Source organism: Heterocephalus glaber, unplaced genomic scaffold, assembly GCF_053883595.1.
Source record: "Heterocephalus glaber isolate CG9 unplaced genomic scaffold, H.glaber_assembly_v1.0 deba00001451, whole genome shotgun sequence".
NCBI lineage: Eukaryota > Metazoa > Chordata > Mammalia > Rodentia > Bathyergidae > Heterocephalus > Heterocephalus glaber.
This window is the reverse complement of record NW_028258301.1, coordinates 2,438,013-2,459,684: the sequence shown is the minus strand read 5'-3', so window position 1 is coordinate 2,459,684 and position 21,672 is coordinate 2,438,013. Positions and strand designations below refer to the sequence as shown.

At 34.5% G+C, this 21,672-nt stretch overlaps 1 protein-coding gene across 6 annotated transcripts in view; it reads right to left on the bottom strand.

Annotated features, from left to right (window-relative positions):
- Faf1 (Fas associated factor 1) overlaps positions 1 to 21,672 on the bottom strand; it is a 481,980-nt gene that overhangs the window by 130,798 nt on the left and 329,510 nt on the right. For all 6 annotated transcript variants that reach the window (XM_004869274.3, XM_087214744.1, XM_021247907.2 and 3 more), the window contains one exon: positions 1,584 to 1,738. In XM_004869274.3, coding sequence (XP_004869331.1) covers positions 1,584 to 1,738 — 155 coding nt within the window. The remainder of the gene's footprint in view (positions 1 to 1,583; positions 1,739 to 21,672) is intronic.

The window sequence follows — 21,672 nt, the reverse complement described above, 5'->3', positions numbered from 1 at the left end:
GGCTCTTTCTAATAAGCAGCTTCTGTCGCTTTGGTCACCACAGGTGTCTCTGTAACCTGCAAACTCTTATTACTAGTGTATCAAAGTTGTGGTACTTAACAGACTTCTTTAGTAAAACATAACAAAGCAATTACATGGCTGTTGATTGCCAGTCATAAAAAAAACCCCTCAAACACTGTTTTTCAAAAGAAACTACACTGCAATTTTTTGTCATTGTAAAATAAAAGGAACTAAGGAATTAAATGGAGGATAGAACAAAATAACAGCAGGTAGCCTGCTGAACTTAGCCACTACAGATGGTTTAGAAATAGTGTTTCCTTCTCCATCAAGTTGTGGATAAAAGGAAAGGAGGAGATTCCTTACTGCCAGTGAATGGCAAAGATTTAGCCAAGTCTCCAGTCTATGTATTTTGCTTCATGAAAGACCTTCGATGCTGCATTTCTATCTGTTTTTGGCACTGCTTTTCATCACCTTTAACTGAGTGTGAATAATAACCTGATTTAATTTAAACAAATACAGGTGCTAAAGGTTCTTTATTTATGTATAACAGGGAACATTTCCAAGGCAGAACGAAGTCATCCTAGGAAATTTCCTAACAATTTGCTTAAAGAAATGAAGTATTAGATGAAGAAATTGCTTCAACATTCTTTTGCCTCACATTTAGGGAAGAATCATCTTTCTGTTCAGATTCAGATTGCATAAAACAAAGTATGAATGATGATCAAAAATTCAGTGAGCATAGAATGAATAAAAGACAAATCAGATGATTTCTAATTGTTCTAAAATTGCCTAAATTACATAACTATAATAGGACTCCTTGAAATGAATTAATTTAATCCCCTTGTTTAGAAGCCAGTAGACTGTGACTATGACTGTGTTAACACACCCAAAGTACCATCATGGGATGTTATGGTCACTTGTGTAATTATACACAATGAAAATATATTTCAGATGGGAAACTCAGGCAAAATAGAAAAGAAAAACTCATCACTCACAGATATGATTAACTAACTAAAACTTTTACTGAAAGTAGGAAAGAGATATTTTTCCTATTGAGAATATGGATGCACTGCTGGCTGTGTGCAAAGAATGTGTGCAATAAAGCGACTACATCAATTAGCATATGCTAGAGTTAAGCTATTACCAGTCCGCTGGACTGACACAAGATGTCCTGCCTTCTTCACTGATGTTATTAAAAAAATAAACTTATTACTAGGATTATATATTAATTTGCTTTGCCTTTTATGAACATCATAAAAACAATGGTTTTTTTTAGAACAACCTACAACATACTAGAAATGGACTATGCCTTACAGCAAAAAAAATTAATAAAATATAATTTTGTTTTCAGGTGATTTTTTAATTTAAGAAGAGTCTGTTTCAAGTTAAGGTATATTTTCACAATGGTAAATAACTGCATGTATTAGCTATAACAAATAGCTTTCATCTCACGAAATATAATGGAAGATAATTTAATGCTGAGGATGAAAAATGTTTATGATAACAAGAAGCCAAACATGATGATTTAAGAAAAAATTTTGTAAGCAGAAGCCCAACTTTTAACTTGTGAACAAAAGTATTACCTTGCTCTGTTGGCGTCCTTTGTCAGATCCCAAGCCCAGGTTATAAAATTTTGACTCAGATAAGAAACAATGGATTCAGCACAAAGCATTTGTGAGCAGAATACGTTGGTTAGTACACTTTCATCGTGATGGAGGTAGATAGCAAGAAGCTTTCTCTGAAAAGATAAGAAAACATGGATCAATTAAAATAGCCACTAATGTAAGACTTCTTGAATTTTGTAGAGGCATAATCAGTGTACATGAATAGCAAAGACAAAAGTTAAATGCTATTCTCTAAGAGTACCTCACATTTGGAGTTCCTAAAGCATCTACTAGTAGGAATAAATTTTGCCTCTTTATACTCTAAAGAGGCTAGGATAATTATATCTGCCATCCCATTTCATATTTCCGTTAACATGTATAAGGCAATTTTGAACAGAAATGATAACAGAATTGCATTTTCTTTAAAGTGGATTTACCATTGTGTTACCATTTAACACAAGCTTTTATGTTATGAAAAATTATAACCTCTGCACTATTCAACTATAGAGAGAAAGAAAATACTCATTAAAACTGGATGGCCAAGTCCCTTTTATATATTTTTAATGTTTTTCATCAGACACTGAATAGTCTATTCTACTTGAAAGGAAGAGTTATGAAATGAAGGTTTGGTTTAGTTCCACAGCTAATTTCAAAGTCCTTAACATGTTCTCATGTTAAAGTCCTTATTTATGAGCATATAACACTTAATTGCCTTTTGAAAAGACAGAAAAATATTCAGTCCATGTGAATTCTTTCTAATTTATGTTTCAGGGGCTGGGGATTTAGCTCAGTGGTTTCACTGCTTGCTGCGCAAGCACAAGGACCTGGGTTCGATCTCCGGTACCAAGAAAAAAACAAAACAAAAAAACAGGCAATCTAATTTATGTTTCAGAAACTGTCTGTTGTGGTTTCTCACATGGAAAATTCTTTTCTTTTTCCCTCGATGAAAATTTGCCTTCAAGAAATGACATCTACTCTCTTTAGAAGTATCCTCTGTCATGGCTGGATACTCAATAAAGTAACTGAAACAAAAAACTAAAATTGAGCAAGATAGTTTGTAGCATGTTGCCTTTAAGACCATAATAAAAGGACCTAAATTCTTGTTGACTAACTTCTTGTTGGTACCTTATAGAAGAGCTGAGTTTAAAATGGTCACAATTATGAGGAAAAGGAAAGATAAAATTTTATGGCACAACAATATACAAACCAATCTGTGAAATTCTGTCAAAGGAAAATTTCAAGGAAGTTTTAGGATCTTTCCCTTCATATTAAATAAAGGTGTGATGATAGTAAATAAAAATTCACTATGTGGGCTTTTTAAACAAAAGACACAGAAAAATACAAGGCTCATGCTGATGAAAGATTAATTAAGTCTGATGCATGGAACTATCCTGATCAAGGATCCAAATTATAATAATAGAAAATTAATCATTAAATAGATGGCTAGAGGTAGATAGGTAGATTTAGATTCCCAAAGCATCTACTATTATGGGACATGCCCTTAGCTACTTTTGCAACTATTACCTACATTATCTCTGGAAGTCTTTAAAATAGTACTCTTAACCTCATTCAAATATGAGGAAACTGACTTGTCCTAAATTCTACAGCTAATTTGTAAGAAATACAGCTGGGACTGGAACCTAGATTGTCTGAATCCAAGTCTGGTATTCTTTCTCTGATATTAAAGTATTAGCAGGGAAATGAACCACACTGTAGTCAAGGCATGTGGGAGCTTTCACACAATGTGAAGATGCCAGACTGCAGACTGCTTATAACATCAGTGCTTCTGAGCTTCAGAGACAGCATGTAATGGGAATAAGAACAGGACTCCTGGGTATAAATAGTTCAGCTGATTCCACCCTGATTCTCTGTGTTAATTCATTCATTCATTTATTCAACATGCATTTGTTGAAATACTCATTGTGTTAGGCCCAGCAGGAAGCACAGGCGATAAAATGGTGAACAAAAAGACTGAGGGTTCCTTCATCTATGTTGATGTCTGCAGATAACAGTAGCTGGGCTTCTAGGAAGTTAGTAATCAGATACACTGATGTATACTTATCTAGTAAATTCGACTTATCCTTAAGGCTCAAAGCAAATGCCTTTATGCAATCTTCCCTGATTCCCTCAGACTGAGTTAAGAGCTTCCTTTCCAGGTCCTCTACCTCTTCCTATTAGTATTATAATTGTTTACCAGTTTCCCCTCTAGGCTAAGTCTCTCAAGGGCCAGGACTGGGCCTCTTTCAGTTTTCTTTGCATCCTTTGAACCTATGCGATATCAAGCATAGGTTCTAGCTTGTTTGACGAAAGAAATGTGAATGGTAATATTAACTACAGTTCCCCAACTACCTGGGCAAAAATGGCAATGACAGTGTTTTGAAAATCAGTTTTAGTAAATGAACCAAGAATCTGTTGCTTCAGGGAAAGGATGGTAAACCTGGCAGCACTAATAAATTCAGAGCTGCTCTTCTTAGGCGCTCACTAGCTGAACAGACAGAGGGATGTCAACCTCTAATTCTGCTTCATCGTATCTCAGCAACTACATTTAATGAGACACCGGAACAAGAGAGCGGTCCACTTTTAAATCAGCATATTTCTAACCAAACAATAGCAATGGCTAAATCTTTAAAATGCCTATTTCTCTCAAGAACACTGCAATAGAACATTTAGACTTTGGGAAAGAGATTAGTGATTTACATCACTATCTCACTGATTTAATTTAAATGCTCTTTCAAACCAAACACACATGTGCCGAACAGACTAAGAAACCCAACATGCAGAGTTCCCTATAAGTGCAGCCGACAGTGTTGACTGAAACTAAACTTGGAAATCCAGGGCACTAATGCACAATATCAAGCAATAAAACAGCATCTCTTTGGCAATATTTAATTTTAAAAAGAAGAAAGATGCAGGCGAAGATCAGGCACTGTCTGTTTCGGAGGATCAACCATTCTGCATTTCAAAGCACTGGTCCCTGCAATATCCAGGTTACTGTGCTAGAATCTCGACTATTATATCGCAGTTGTGAGAGGGAGGGCAAAGATGTGTTTACTCAGTGATTAGGCCCTTAGAATAAGCCTCTAGCTCCTAGAGAGACAGCTCACCACTTATTCATTTGGGCCAATTCACAAAGCCTAGGAAGATTAAACATCCATGCTGAGAAGACAAGCGAATGCAGATGATGAAAAAGAAATAAAAATTCTTTAAAAACTCTGAGATGACTTCATTATTTTTCCACAAGGAAACTTTAGGAAAGTGTTTAGTTAGAGAAAAACCCACATTGACCTCTCTCTAAACCCTTAATCTTTCCTTTGTGGTGGCACTGCTTTGTGGTAAGCGACTGGCTCGCCTTGCCCCTCTTTTCACTGGAAGCTGAGAGAAAAAAGCCTCTGGAGAAACAGTTTTCGTTCCAGGGACACAAACCCCTGACACTGTTAAACATGAGATGCCAGGAAAACACACTTAAAAAAATTCCCACTTTAAGCTCTAAACTGAATGTGAGAATGAAGATGATAAAAAGAGTATCAAAAGAGGATGTTTAGGCTGGGGATGCTCCCATAGTAGTCTTCAAAAGAGAAACCTAAATAGAATCTTGTCTCTATGACATAATAAGCTTTCAACACAAGTTTTTTCTTCTATTATAATAATCAAAATATAAACATTCTTAATAATATGCAAATGCTATTAAATTTGGGCTACAAAACTCTGATTAAGTTATAGGCCAGGTAAATGAGCTCCACACTCAGATTCTGATTATCTTAATGAGCTCAATGAAGCACAGGCTAAAACAGTAATAACTGAGTTTGGCGTATCAATCAGTTGGGAAGAGTTGAAACAGCAAAGTAATCAGAAAACTGCTGCTGTAAAGAAAGGGCATCTAGTATACAGAAAAAGCATGACAAAAATGGTTTGTTTTCCATTACTATAACCAGGGTTTTTTTTATCCATTAATAATTTTAGTTCAATAACATTTACAGAATGTCATGTTTTAGGCATTGAGAATATAAAGATGAATAAAACAAAGTTTCCTTGTTCTTAAAGAACTGAGGGGTGGGTACGTGGGGAAGTAAACATATAATTGCAGCACTATATAACAAGTTATACTACTGAGACATTAAAAATTTATATTTTATTTGTCCTTCCTATTTTGGCAAAGAAGGTTATGTCTGGTAGACCACAAATGCAAGCAACCCATCTTCATTATCTTCAGACTCCCTCTCTGTGCTGTAGGTGTTAGTAACACAGTGTAACTATAAGAGGAAATCTCCGAGCTTTAAAGTAACAGAAAGATCTGTTCTAAACCCAGTTCTGCCACCAACCAGCTGTGTGACCATGGGGCAAAATGGAATGTAAGGACTGAGGACAAAATAAGTTAAGTAACCTATTTATTATGTCAGGCCCACAGTCGGTATACGGAATAAAAGGTAGCTGTTAGATGAAGATTTAGAACTATCCATGCAAAATAAAGGGTTTTAGAAAGCAATTCCAAGACAAATGATAGTCATGAAAATGTATTAAAGAGAAAGCAGCTTTCATTTTCTTTACTGGCAATAGTATCTGGGATACTTATTGTGCTTTCAGTGCCTTACTAATCTTTACATTCAAATCCAGAAGCCAAGGTACTAAACTGATGCTTAAGAAATGCCCAGCTGACAGCAACCAATGTGAGTTGCCTTGAGTTATGGTATTTAAAGACTCAGTATCGCAGAATAATAGAAAATCAAAACTGGAAGAAAGAAGATATATCTCAAAATAAGCCAGTCACACAGCAGACACTCAGGAAGTATTTATTTGCTGATGGACTAAAAGGAAGTGTGTCTTTTTGAACACCAGAACATCCAACATTTTTGTGTTCAATGATTTTAAAGTTGATATGACAATTTCTTAAAATGGTAGCTCACAATTTTTTTAAGTGTAAGAAATACAGTATAAAATAATTTCCTTTGTGCAATCTGGGGCCTGACTTTATTTCTCTCTTTCTCCTTTTGATCTCCTTTTTCTTCATCCTTATCATCACCATAATAATCAAAATCGTTACTACTATTATTCTTTTGTTCTGGTTTTAAGTTTGGGGATGGTTTACTGAAACAAACAACTGATATACTGATAACACAAACACCATTTTCTTTATCTAGATTTAGCAATTAACATTTGCCACATCTGCTTTATCATTCTTTTCATATTTTTTTCCCTGAAATATTTGAAAGGTGCAGACACCTAACACTTCCACCAGAAATACTTCAGTGTCAGTCTCCTTATAATAGCACATTTCCATATATAACCATTACGTCTTTATCATACCCAAGACATCTAATATTGCTACAAAAACATTATCTAATATAGAATCTGAATTCAAATTTTTCCCATATCCCCCAAATGGTTTTTGTAACTGTTTTATTGTTTTAAATCGAACATCTACTTTGGATCATTCTAGTACACTTTCCACAATGCTATTCATATGGATGTTCATTGGTTTTGTGTAGCATCCAACCACAACTCAAGATAAGTGCATAGTGAAAATAGAGGGAGGGCAGCATATAGCCATAATGGATTCAAATTCCTGCTTTGGCACCTCCCAGCTGTGTGGACCCTGAGAAAATTACTTTGCCTTTCTGTGCTTGGGTGCCATACAGTTCTGGAGATCAAAGTCTAACACTCTACCTACATGGGAATGGTGGGGAGGCAAGATTACCAAATAGTAGTCACAAGTGCTATAATAGAGACGGTTCAATGTTCTAGTCATAAGTATCAGATGGGCTAATGTTTGTATCACCTCAGTGTAAAGGTGATACTTGAACTGAATTTTTAAAGGACAGAGCAACTGACTTCTCTATGACTTAAGTTAATTTTAAAATTAAGTGATAGTGATATAGGAGAACTCTAACATCCAACCTGCTATATGTCAGATATGCTGAGCCTGTGTCACCCAAAATTGAAGAATGAATTCCAAGAAACAACAGTTAACAGTAGGAAAGATTTGAGATAGCTCTTAAGAGACAGGAGAGGTCCTGAAAATGGGTTGCCACTGAGGCCCTTTCACTAAGAATGTTTTACAGAGCAAAATCATGAGATGGGTTCAAAATCATGAGGTGAGCACAATGTGGGTCAAACTATAACCAACGAATAAGATTACAAGTATAGCTGCTCAGTTAATATTGATCCAATAGGAAAGTGCATCACATAGCAAGGGTACATGGAAAGAACAAAGGCATTTTGGGGAAGGAATGGGTCAAGATGCAATGGTCGCCTACTTGGGTGATTGCTGTCTATCTGGACTTTATTGGACCAGGTGATACCAATTATAGTATAATCTCAAGTTATTGCTTATCCCTCCCAGAGGCATGTAGGGCTGGTCATTACATCTTTATCTTGAGGCCTGGCCTTTGATGGATGTGGATTCGCCTCCAGCCACAGTTGCGATGTGTTCTCATCTTCTGCACTGACTCCCTGGAGGGCCTAGTCCTGTCTGACTGCCTATTAATTTCTATTTAACTTAGCTGCTCATAATAATAGTAAGGAAAAGCAGAGTGGCAAAGTGAAAAGTTTGGAGAGGCCCCTTTGCCAGTGGCACAATCTGTCCAGAGAACTCTAATTATTCTTAAAGAATAAACAATGGACAGGTTTTATGGTGAAAAGAAATACATTTTGCCTTGTTTGGGTCCCAAAGATGATTTAGAGATCAACAGGCAGCAATCAAACTGGAGAGGGCCCAAAAGGAAAAAGCCAGCTACTAAGAATGAGGTTGCCTTTTTCCTCTCATTTTCCGAGGCAGATGTTGGGATAGTATTCTGAAATCTTGAGAACACAGATGTCTTTGAATCTCACATAGTGAAAAATATCATGTAGAAGTCAGACGGTTTATTAAAAACAAAAGTCTAAAGTAAAATCAAACTCTCTTCATAAAATGAGCTGATAATGTTCAAGATATACCTTGATCAGTTTTTTTTTTTTTGGTATTAGGGATCGAACTCGGGACCTTGCACTTGTGAGGCAGGTGCCAGAACCACTGAGCTAAATCCCCAGCCTCCTTGATCAGTTTTTATTGCTGAGATCATAATAATATTCAGGCCATAAATTATCTTTGAGAAGGCCAACATGTGATAAGGTTTTTGTTTTTTTTCAAATAAGGAAATTAGAAGCTCAAATGATTGAGTTTTACAGTCAACTGAAGAAAAGTAATTACACTTTCAGGAGAGACTAGGAGATGGAGTGCAGAGGCAAGGAAACAGGCCACACCAAAGAACTTATCTCATTGATTTCTCAGGTGAACAATGAGAAGTACCACTGACTAGAAAAGAAGCCCCTTAAAAGTGCAGGCAACAGGCTGAGGCTGTAGCTCAATGGTAAAGCACATGGTAACCATGCCGAAGGCCTAGAATTCCATCCCAAGTACAAAAAAAAAAAAAGTGCAGGAAGGATTGTTTCTGATCCTTTATTATTTTCCTCTGAGAGGGACAGATTATTCTATCAGGTCTGTTAGGCCTGCAGAACATGAGTGTGAATGTGAGGTGCACACTTTGAAAGGCAGTAGTAAATGAACACTCTCCTCTCCAATCTTTAGGCCATTGAGGAAAAGTAAAAGAACTCATAGTTTTTTCCCACATTCTAAGAAATGAGGGAGCCTTAGCAATAAAAAACTGAAGATAAATTAATTTCTCCTTAAAATGTATTAATAATGCCTTCTTGCTGAAAATCATAGGAATTACAATGATCTGTGGGTGCACACATTCAGTATCTTTTTAATACCACCCAGTGTTATCTGGCAGACAGATTTCAAAATAAAATAATTTAAATTATAAAAACAAACTGAATTTAAGCAGATAGAACTGCAACAACTTAAGCACTTACTTTATATGAATGGGAGAGACTATTCATGCATATTTTCCATTTCTTCTATAGTGAGAAAAATTTTTCCTAGTTTTTTAGTTGGATTAATGGCTGACAACTAAAAATTATGTTTTTCAGGTTCCCTGAAAATCAAATATGGCTCCATAACTAAGTTCTGGACAATTTAAGCAGTAGTGTTGGCTGGAGTTCTAGTAGTCATCCTGAATCATGACATAACCCATATCCTGTCAGCGAAATAACATGATAGAAGGAAATTGGGTCTCTGACTCTGTTATATGCCATACAAGGCCTAGACAGCTGACCTCCAGATTTCGTGAAAGCAAGAGAAAAATTAACTCCTGCTTTAAGCCATTATTTTAATTTTTGTTTTAAACAACCAAACAAAACTTCAACTCTTACTTATAATAGGCTAACTTTAAGAAATCATATATAAAAATGACAGTTTATGGAACTATATCATTAATCTACTAAAATAAGAAAAGATATGCATTAAGAGATTAGTTTTTAGATAGCAGAAATCTCAGAGTCTACTAGGGGGCCCTGAATCATACTTTAGTGGATTATAATTAGCTTTCACCTGAGGCAAATAACCAGACTGGTCATTGAGAAAGCACTATGTTACATCTGGTTAGAGAGTGAACAAAAGACCTATCCTCAGAAGGCCAAGTAGGAACCACAACTGGATGAACACAAAAGAAGGCATAGAAGTTGTTGTTTAGGGTGATGCTAGTCTTGTGTTCATGCAAAGGGGCAGAAAGAACCTCCACTGCTAACATGTGTTCCAGGCCACTGGAACATACAGAAGACGGCCTATGGGGTTTGGAATAGTGTAGCTGTGCATCTGCCAGAGATGCCAGATGTATATACACTTGAAATTCAACACAGAGATTGAAGCCATAGTAAGCAGTTTGTCTTGGTTTTTAATTTTTTAAGTTTTTGTCCTCTATTTACTTATTTATCTATATACTTCCATATGTGATTTTTAAAACACAAAAAGCAGATACAGTACATGATATTATAAATGTTGCTTTTTTCATGTAATACACCTTGAGCAACACTTTGCATCAACACAAAGTAGCTTCCTTCTTTTTAATGGTCATATGATATTGCATTATATGAATGTACCATTATTTATGTAATCAGTATTTTTTTGATGGGTATTTAAGATATTTCCAGTGTTTGCTAGTTAAACAATACTATAAGTTATCTCACTTCTCATTTGCACAAGTACATATGCAGAAACATTTTGCTATTATGACAAGTGAAAAATGATATACTGGTACAGTTTGCATTATGAAATACATGAAGATCTTTTCATATTTTACGAGTCATTTTTATTTCCTTTTCTATGAAACACCTTTTTACATTGTCCGTACAATGGTTGTTATCTTTTCCTTACTGATTTTTGGAGTTTTTCATAAGTATATATTTCACAGAAATTAGCTCTTTGTGGTATATGAATGTTTGATATTATTATTCTTTTTTTTTTGGTACTGGAGATCAAACTTGGGTCCTTGAGCTTGCGCACCAGGCAGCGAAACCACTGAGCTAAATCCCTGGCCCCTGATATTATTATTCTTTTAAAAATTTTGTTAAGCACTCCAAGGAGGCTGGGAGAGAAACAGGATACTAAAAGTTACATGTGTGTGCAAAGGTACACAGAAGTGAACATGTTATAAAATCCAGAGCCAGAAAGTTTGTAAACTATATTGGACTATTCCTGTACCATGGTTTTCAAATCATTGCCTGACACTGCAGAACTATATATATTTATACAAGTAGATCAGTCTCACTGTCACCAATTTTTCTCAATCCATTTCCAAACTGCTGCTGTATTTACTCCTATATTACAGCACCATTGTCATCCCCTTCTTCAAAATCTTTCAAAAGCTAACAACACCAAAAAGTGTCTTTAGCTGACATTCATGGACTTCTGTGATAATCGTCTGTTCTGCCACTTCTGTCTTTTAGTCCTACCTCCTATTGCTCTCTCACATGTACTCTATGTGCCAATTAAACAGAGCTACACATCTCCTCTAACATATATAATTGAATAAATTTGCTATAGTTAAGAATTCATTACTCTCAGCTAGATTCAATGCCAAGATCTTTTTAGTTCAATTTTAGAGAAAACAAAATGGAGGCTTATAAAACTAGTCAGTATCAGAGCCTACTTTCAAATCCAAATCTGCCTGATTTATTCAATATCAATCTAGTGTAAACAATTTCAAATATGTTTTCTAGACATTTCTAGGATGTGTATATATAGTATTAATTTTTTATTAAACAACATTCTGAAATGTTTTACACTCTAAAGTCTTAACTGTAGAAATGAAGCTCAGAGAAGTTGAGTAACCTGGCTAATGGCATACACCTAATAGTAATAACTCGTAAATGGAAAGAAGCCCCAATTCAAACCTGATAATTCTATTACTCTACTATACCTCTTATTTTTTAGAACAGATTTCTTGAAATCTGTGAAATACCTAGAGACCTAATTTAGCTTTTTATCCTTTTAAACTAGCTAATATGAATACAAATACTTTCTAGTACCATGGAGGGTCCTTTGGGAGAAATGGATGCAAATGTGGATAAAGTTCTTGGATGGAAATCAGTCTTGCACTTCATATTTTAATAAATTTTACCAATACTATTTCAAATATGGTTTAAAAAGATGATGAACAGCAGTAAGCTAGGAAGAAAGTTTTACATGGCAGTGTATTTTAAAACTAATAAATTTCTGACTAATTTAAAAATAATTTTAATATGGGCACTAATAAGTTTTACAACTTTAAATAGGAAGACCTGGTAACTAAGTTGGATAATCAACCAATAGCACATTCTAAATGGTCCTAACAAAACACTGTATAGCGGAAACAATTACAGAACAGTATATTTAGTATGTTTGTATTTTTATAAAATATATCAATCAGGTGTGGTGGCCCACACCTGTAATCCCAGCACTCAGGAGGTTGAGAGAGAAGGATTGTTGTGAGTTTGAGGCCAGCCTGGACTACACAGTGAGACCGCAAAAAACAAAACATAACAAAATGAAATGAAACAAAACAAAACAAATAAACAAAAAATATATATATCAGCTTTTTGAATGATATGTATATATGTAGATTTTTAAAAAAATAGTTTTAAAAAGTAACACACTTAATACTGGTTATTTTCAGGTTTGGAACTAATTATGTGGTAACACGTTTTCCTCTTGAAATGCATCTGTATTATTTTCATTTAAAACAAATGCTATTTGTATAATGAGAATATATTTTTCTAAAAAAATATTAGCATCACAAGTCATGTCTTATACATGTGCAAGAAGCTATTTTTTTTTAAACTGAAACAAAAAAATAACACAGACAAGATGAGCAGACTGGGGATATTCTCCAAAGCTGAAAGTTAATTTGTTTGGTTTTCTGGATGTTGCAGTGCTACAAACTAACCAAGTACAACTCTGGCCTCAGACCTGTGTAGAATTTACTTTGCTTAAATGAGAGTGATCAGTGATGGCAGTAGAAACAGTACTACTTTAAGAGGCTGATTTTTAAAAAACACGTAATAAAATTTGATAAATAACAAGCACTGTTAAAGTGGAGCAGTCATTATAGTGATGGAAATGCTCACAGAGTGCTCAAAATTCTTCCTGGAGCTGTTCTTAGAGCTAGTTCATAAACTGAAAGAAAAAAAAACAGTTTTGTTATTCACACACATTTCTCAAATTTGTCCAAAACTGCTCAATGGCTCCTCCTATCTCAGCCATGGGGCTGGGTGCATTTATGGATAGCATTCCATTTAATCCCTGAAACAACCATGTGAAGTAGATATTTTCCCCTAGATTAGATGCAGGTTCTTTATTTGTTTAGGGGCACAGAACTACTGCGTCGAAAGCAGGGACTGAACGCTGGCTTCCTCCTTACAATATTTAGAAAAACCATTGTGTCTGAAGTTCAGATGTAGGAATTGCAGCAGGATTACTGATATCAAAGCCCAGTCTCCCAAGTAATGCCTGGAAAAGAAACAATCCTTCACATGACAGATAAATCCTGGCATTGGGATTTTTATTGCTGTTTATTTTTAGTTACTACAAATGTCTAATGATTCTCTCAGGTACTTTTGTTGTGTAGAAGATAATTGGGGCAGCAGGCATGAGAGGTTGGGAGACTATCAGGAGAAAAAGAATCTTCCTTGAGAAATTATGAAAATCATGGTATGGGCCAGTGGTAACTCTTTTGCAAACCTCATTAAGAAGAATAACCACTGGCTGTCACTTAGCCGAAGAGAAAATATAAGCTTCATTAAAAAAAATCTTTTAAATACCCACTAATACAGAGAATTACAGTTCTTTTCATGCCTTGGCCCTCACTGATCTTCCCAGAGTCGTACCTTGCAATGCAAATCTCTGGCATTTTTTGCTACAGAAACATCAAACTGGTTGTAATTTTCTTCTGTTTAGAATTGTTATTTGCCTAAATATTTTTATCATTTAAGATTCAGGTCAAAGATACCTCCTCTAGATATGTTCCTCTTGAACTTCTTTGTTTCTATAACATAATATATTATGTGAATTTGTCAATATTTTTTTATGTTTCCCACTAGACTGTGACTTTATGAAAGGCAAGAAATCTCTGTCCCAAATCCTTAGTGAGTATGTGATAAATATTTATGGGCCTCAACTAGATGAGCATCTTTCTTAGTTAAGAACAAGAAAAGAGGTCATAAAGCTGATCAACATGTCAAAACTGTGTTGCAACATATTTAAATACAAGAACTTAGAATACCAGCTTTGCTGAAGTTGGAACTCTACTTTAGACAGCACTGTAAATTCTTCAAGAAAAAAGGAGAAAGAACTATGAATGCTCTCACCAAGAAGTACTCTCAAATGAAATCAGTGTGAAGCAGTTTTCATTAAGATGGATTGAATGTGGCATCGTGAGAAACACTTTATCAAATGTAGTGTTTTACTTAGTGATTAACTATATACCAGTTGATGAAGCTCCTCAAATCCTTTGTAATCCCACCACTCCAATAAACATTTAATGAGTATATAAGTTCAAAAAGCCTAGCAGAGGATTTAAACCTTCAATCTTGTTTTTATTTACTCTTAGAACTCAATTTCTTACTTCCAGTGAAGAAAGCTGGTGCTTGAGGCTCATCTGTTGTCCTGGTAAAATTAATGTGCCTCCCAGAGTTTAAATTAAACATGTGATATTTAAGATGAAAGAAACTTAGCAAGAGTGCCACAGTAACAGTCATACTTACCTTGAAATGTTTGAACATTAACGAACTGTTTTCTTAAAAAATGATCCATTCAGAAATTTAAAAAAAAAATTGAAAAAGATTTATCTTAACTCTCAAAAGAACTCTGAAAAGTAGAGATGAAGTTTGACAACTGAATCCGGCAGGACAGTAGGCAGAAGTGAAAACTAAAGTGTGGTAGTATAGTGTAAATCCTACTTTTGTTGTAGCATGTAAGTTTTATTTATACTCTACTACTTATTATTGATGCATCTGTGAACAAGTCATGCAATTTTCTGAGTTTTTTCATCCCTCCAATGGGATCAGAGATACTGTTTCTATCTCACTGGTTTGCTATAAGGTTAAAATGAGATATATACAGGAAGATGTTTTATAAGCAATATAGCATTTTAGAAATCTGAAGCAGTGTTCTTATTACAATACTATATTTACACAATTGAAAAGAGATGCCTACAATTTACCTGATGACTGTAATAAATATACCAGCTTAGATTTAATTTTGAATAGTTTACCCATAATGACATTAAGTTTTACTTTAGTTTAGAGAAATGAAATGAACTATGCATAAATTGTTGATCTCTAACTTGGAAAAGAGAAATGGGGAAAGAAAAAAAAAGCTTTGAATAAGGTGTGAAAGAGAAAGATATTTTAGCAGTCCAAAGAGGTCAAGGTATTTTATGAATCTATTATGAAGCAAGACATTTAGTTACATGAACCAATGATTTTCATCTGCTAAAACACCTAGACACTAATAAAAAGCAATCAATTGTTTCATTAGAAATATCCAGGAGTTAATAAACAAGAGCTTATGTTCCTTGGAGGATTAACAGTCTGAATAAATCTAAGTGCCAATTTAACTGTACAAGATACTTAGCAAAAGTTCTTTTGCCTGTAATATACTGTATATTTAAGTATCTGCACTTAAAGCTATACTGTGAGGCATACATGGTATATTTTACAGATACTTTTTAAAAGGTTTAAAAAAAAATCTATGCCTATTTTGAGAGTTACAGTTTTAAGTTACAAAACACTGACATTTTCTATTAACTTCAACTGCTTTAGCAATTCTGCGACAAAGCAGAGACAGATATATCTAAAAAAACTCCAACTGAGGAATAACTTGAAAAATAGATGACTTAAAATCTATACTTAGACACTATTTTAATATTTATATTTTGGATATGTTTATATCCTATAAAAAGTAATTATTTAAACATAGTAGCATGGCCATACAATGGGAGATTATAGTCATTAAACTCCTGTTTTACTGTAGTATTCAACCTTACAAAACATTCTTTCAAAGTGTTTTACTTGAATCTAACAAAGCATTTAGGAAAAAATCCATTAATCTAACCTTAAATATAATCTAATTCTTAAATATAATTCATGATCCTTGAGTGGACTGTGGTTCAAAATCCAAACCAAACCAAACCAAACCAAACCAGCTAAAAAGCCATTCTGGGTCAACTGGTGAAATTTTAAAATGCATTGGTTATTAAATAATATTAGGGAATTATTGTTAATTTTGTTTCATGTGATATTGGCATTGTGATGAAATAGGAGAATATAATTTTTTTATGCAAAATGCATGCTGAAGCTTTCAGGGGTAGAGTAAGATGTTTATTATTTCTAGCAAAACCTTGGTAGTTGTTGTTAATTTGTTCCAGGAAACGCAATGAGTACCCAAAAGGACAAGTAGTAAACAAACTATTTTGGCTGGAAAGGATAAGGAGTCACACGGCAATCGACACCAACAAGTTCTAGTTTGTGAGGGGAGTACTGAACAAACAAATTAGGACCAAATTTTCTCTTCAAAAGGCGTCAAGTACTGAATTTGATGTGTTTCACAGAAGTCAAATACCAAAGTATGGCTATACTTTGAAATGGTTTAGTAAAAAATAATCCACACATGAGTTATCCTATGTGTTTAAGTTTTAATAACTTCAAAAGTTTAACTGTGATAAACAAAAATCATTTGAAATTTTAACTATTTATATAGATTGTACATTTGTTTTTTTGTACTGGGGACTGAACTTGGGTCCTTGCGCTTGCGCAGCAGGCGGCGAAACCACTGAGCTAAATCCCCAGCCCTGTACATTTGTTTTTATAAATTTTGAATAATATTTGTGTCCGTGGTGCTGGGAATTGAACAGAAGGCCTCATGCATTCTAAATAATTTTCTACTACTGAGGTACATCCCTATCCCCGAGTAATACATTTTAAATTTATTTTCTGTTCTAGTCAACATTTGCCATTTTTAATCAGAGGAAAGAAGCAATAAAAATTAATCATAAAATTTATTCATTGAAATTACAAATTAAATAAGCACAAAAATACAAGTACTTAAATTTAAAATAGTGCTCTTTCGTCAGTTTGTAGCAGTTAAATTTTTGAAGTCATTAAAGCTTAAAACCCTTAAGACTTTCAGATGTTTGTATGTGAAATATGTATGACAATATTTTTTCATAATTATTGAATTTAGGTATAAGGGAGTTGGATGTTCATTGTACTATTCTTTCTTTTTCTGTTAAAATTTTTATAAAAAGAATTTAAAATATTAGAAAGTAATAAACAAATGACAATATAATAATAAATGGGAAAAAGCTATTATAATAGGATTGTATAATGACTCAATTTTACATCAAATATCCATAAACATACCCAAACACAGCATAAAAATAGGAAGAACATAAAATCATTCTTCAGTACTCATCATTGATTTGTCCTGGAACTCATGATGACTGGGAAATTAATTTTTTCCCATAAGAAATCATGTAATTAGAAATAATTCATGAAAGTTTCCTAGAACTTTTATATTTTACTGGGCTAATATTAACCTTTTACTAGGCAAATATAAGCCTTTTAGCCTTAGTAGTATCATTCTTAACCTTTTTGGGACCCATGATTAGCACTTAAGATGCACAATAGTACAAGACAGTAAAGACAAACATGTGGGGCTTCTGAACTGTTTACAGCTACCATGAGACTGATGCAAGTGCCAAGTGCTGAAACGCTTTTCTCATCAAAATATGACGATTACCAAAGTATGACTGTAGAGAATAAAGTTAACAGTTTTGTTTTGTGATGTTTTCCATAAATCTGTATTTATGAAATCCATAAACCTGTATTACCACAACTTCTTCAAAGATAATGGCTATTTACATAGACTTATTAGTTAAATGAGAAGTTTAAAACAGCTTTTAAAAGGGCTATTCTTGCCAGGAATGGTGCTATATAACCATAATTCCAACACTTGGGAGACTGAGGCAAGAGAAACTCAAGTTTGAAGCTAGCCTGGGTTGCAAAAGGAGTTGAAGGCCAGGTTTGACTACATAGTGAGACCCTGTCTCAAAAAAGGGTGGGCTGGGTAGGGTTTCATTATTCTAAGGGTAAAGAAAAATTTGTCTACATCATTAAATTGACAATGGTCGCTCTAAGGTTGGCTACTAATTATTATCTTGGAATTCAATTTTTAAAATGAATTTTTATTTACATAAAAATTTAACATTAAGTAGAAACTAGAAATCTTAGAAGTATGCTTGACTCTAGTCTCAAAATTTATTGCCTTCTTTAATTATAATAGCCTTTGCATCTATTCCATCTATATGTTATTCTTTTTTCTTCCCTTTCTTTTTTCCTTTACTCATTGGCCATGTACTTAGTAGCTACTTGTGTAGGGTCTGTAAGACACAGTTTCTGCTAAAAGAAAATCAAATCTGGGAAGAAAGCTATAGAATGGATAATTATAAACAATATGTTAACTGTAACAATAAAAGGAGAGGGATTCATAGTAAAGTGGTAAAAGGGTGGGTGTGGAAGAGCCAGGAAAGGTTAAGTCTCAGAGAAAGGAAAAGGAAAAGTTGTCCACGTAAAAAGCTCAGTAAAAGGCATTTCTGGCAGTGGGGAAGAATAAGTGTCTCAGTCACTTTTCTCCTTTTTAGGACAAAATACCCAAACTCACAACTAAAAGGAAGAGAAGGTTATTTCAGCTTATATTTCAGGTCCATAATTGGCTGGACATGGTGGAGGAATAGCTGCTCACCTTATGACAGCCAGGAAGCAGAGAGTGAAGGGAGGAGTTGGGAAGGGAGATATATTACTCTCCCAGGTCACACCCCAGTGACCTACCTCCTTTGACCAGACTCACCTTCCCAAGAGCAAGCCAGCTATAATACCTCATAATCCAATCACCTTTCCAAACACATGAGACTTTGGGGGTTATTTTACATATAAACCATAACAGGGAGGTTATGGGGAAATACAAATGGTACTCTACTGTCAGAAATGGAGGGACTGAATTTGGTGAGGGACGTTCATTGGGGAGGTGGAGGGAGGGGGAGATAGAGAACAAGGGGACCAAACTCCAATAACCAACTCCAGAGATGAGGGTTTTAAGGATTCATGAGGGTGGTAGCCTGGACCTAATCGTCTGTTTTTGGACCTAATCATGTTTTATAAGATAGTACTCTTTTACATTGTTACCATAGGAACTAAATGTCAATATAAATTTTGGAGGGGTCATTCAAACCATAGCAGTAGGGAATAAGAAGAATCGAAGCTATACATATAGGTAGGATAATTATTGAAGTCCTGATGGTTGTATCAGTATACAAATAGTGTTATGAGAATCTTCTTGCTCAAAATGTACTTTATGAATTCTTCTAATAAGCTTTAATCTACTTGATTTCAAGATCACAAAGCCCATTTCTATAATTCAAAAATCATGTTTTTCCCCACAGTGACTTTTGAAGAAAAAAAAAAATATTACTATCGTAGTATATCGTAGACATAAAGAGTAGCTTCCCCCTTACCTGAGTTCAACTGTGGCATGGAAACATTAAATGTTGTAGAAATAAATAATTTTCAAGTTTTAAATTATGTGCCATTCTGAGTAGTTCGATGAACTCTGCTAAGGATGTAAACTATCCCTTTGTCTAGCATATCCATGCTATGTTTCTTGCTCATAGCAGTCATTTAGTAGCCATCTTAGTTTTCAGATAGACTACCAAGGCTTCACAGTGTTTATGTTCAAGTTGCCCTTATTTTACTTAACAATGGCTGGGAAAAGTGCAAGAATATTGATAGTGGTCATTCATATGTGCCAGTGAAGCTGCACGATGAGAAGGTGAAATATGAGACAAAAAAGGGGTACATACAAACTATATTTATATAACTTTTATTACGTATATTTTTATAATTGTTAATTTCTTACTATGTCTAATTTATTAGTTGAACTTTATTTTTAAAAAAGGAGCTGGGACTAAAGTAAAATCAAAGTGGATAAAGTTCTAAATATTAAAACAGAAACATTAAACCAGCTGGAAGATAGATTAGGTAGAACTCTTGAAAACACTGGCATAGGAAAAGACTTTATGAACAAAACCTCAGTAGCATGGGAACTAGCACAAAGAATCAACAACTGGGATCTCAGCCTATTAAAAAGCTTCTGCACTGCAAGAGAAACCACCATCAGAGCTAAGAGACAACCTAAAATGTGGGAAAAAATTTTTACCAGCTGTTCCTCAGACAAAGGACTACTATCTAGAATATATAAAGAACTTAAAAAAAAATCAGAGCCCCCAAAATTTAAATACAAAAATGGATATCTGAAATGAACAGACATTTCTCAGACAAACAAGTAAAAGCAGCAAATAAACATGAAAATATGTTCAACATCACTGGTCACTTGAGAGATGCAGATGAAAACAACATGGAGATTCCATCTCATTCCAGAAAGCATGGCTGCTATCAAGAAATCAACCAATAACAAATGCTGGTGGGGGTGTGGGGAGAAAGGAACCCTTCTCCATTGTTGGTGGGAGTGCAGACTGGTGCAACCATTTTGGCGATCAATATGGAGATACCTCAAAGAACTAGGATTAGAGGTCCCATTTCACCCAGCTATTCCCCTGCTGGGTAACTTCCCAAAAGAATTCAAAGAATCACACCACAGTGATATATGTGCATCCATGTTCATAGTGGCACAGTTTGTAATAGCTAAAACTCGGAAACAGCCCAAGTGCCCATCAGTTGGAGACTGGATAAGGAAGATTTTTTTTTTTTAATAAAATGGATTACTACCCAGCCATAAAAATGAGAAACTAGAGACATTTATAGCTAAATGGATATACATTGAGGCCATATTCTTAAGTAAAATAAATAGCACAGATGTGTAAATACCAAATAGTTTCTCTGGTTTGAGAAACTGAAAGTGTAAATAAGAATCAAAATGTATAATAGATAATGTGAAACAGGAGGAAGAAAAGGCCTAAAGGGGAGGAGGAAGTAGGAGGAGTAGGGGAAAGAAAAGAAGCAAAAGGAATAAATATGAGAAAAGGAAAAAATAGAAACAAATTCTTTGTAGAGAGGGGTGGAAGGGTTGAAGTGAGGGCAGGGGAATGGGGAAAAAAATAAGAACCAAGATATATCATGTAAAGGTACAAATTTCCAATGACGAATGTCATCATATTATACAACTAAAATGTACCAATAAACAATGAAAAAAAAAAAAGGGACTGGGTTCAGTGGTAAAGTACATATTTAGCACGGATAAGGTTGAGTTTAGCACCATAAAACAAAACCAAATGAAAAATCGAAAAAAGTACTACACACACAACAAACCAAAAAAAACTTTATCATAAAAATGAATGTAGAGGGGGAAAAACAAAAATAGGGTACAAGCTGAGAATCGCTTATCCAAAATCCTTGGGACCAGAAGTGTTTCAGATTTCAGAGGCCCCCCAGTTTGGTAAAATTTGCATAAACTTTACTGGTTGAGCATCTCTAATCCAAAAATGTGAAATGCTCCAAAATCCAGAACTTTTTGGTTGTCATGGATGCTAAAAATGTTTTAGATTTTGGATCATTTTGGTTTTTAGATTTCTGGATTAGGAATGCTCAACCTGTATATATAGGATTTGGTACTATCCAAGGTTTTAAACATTCACTGCAGTGTCTT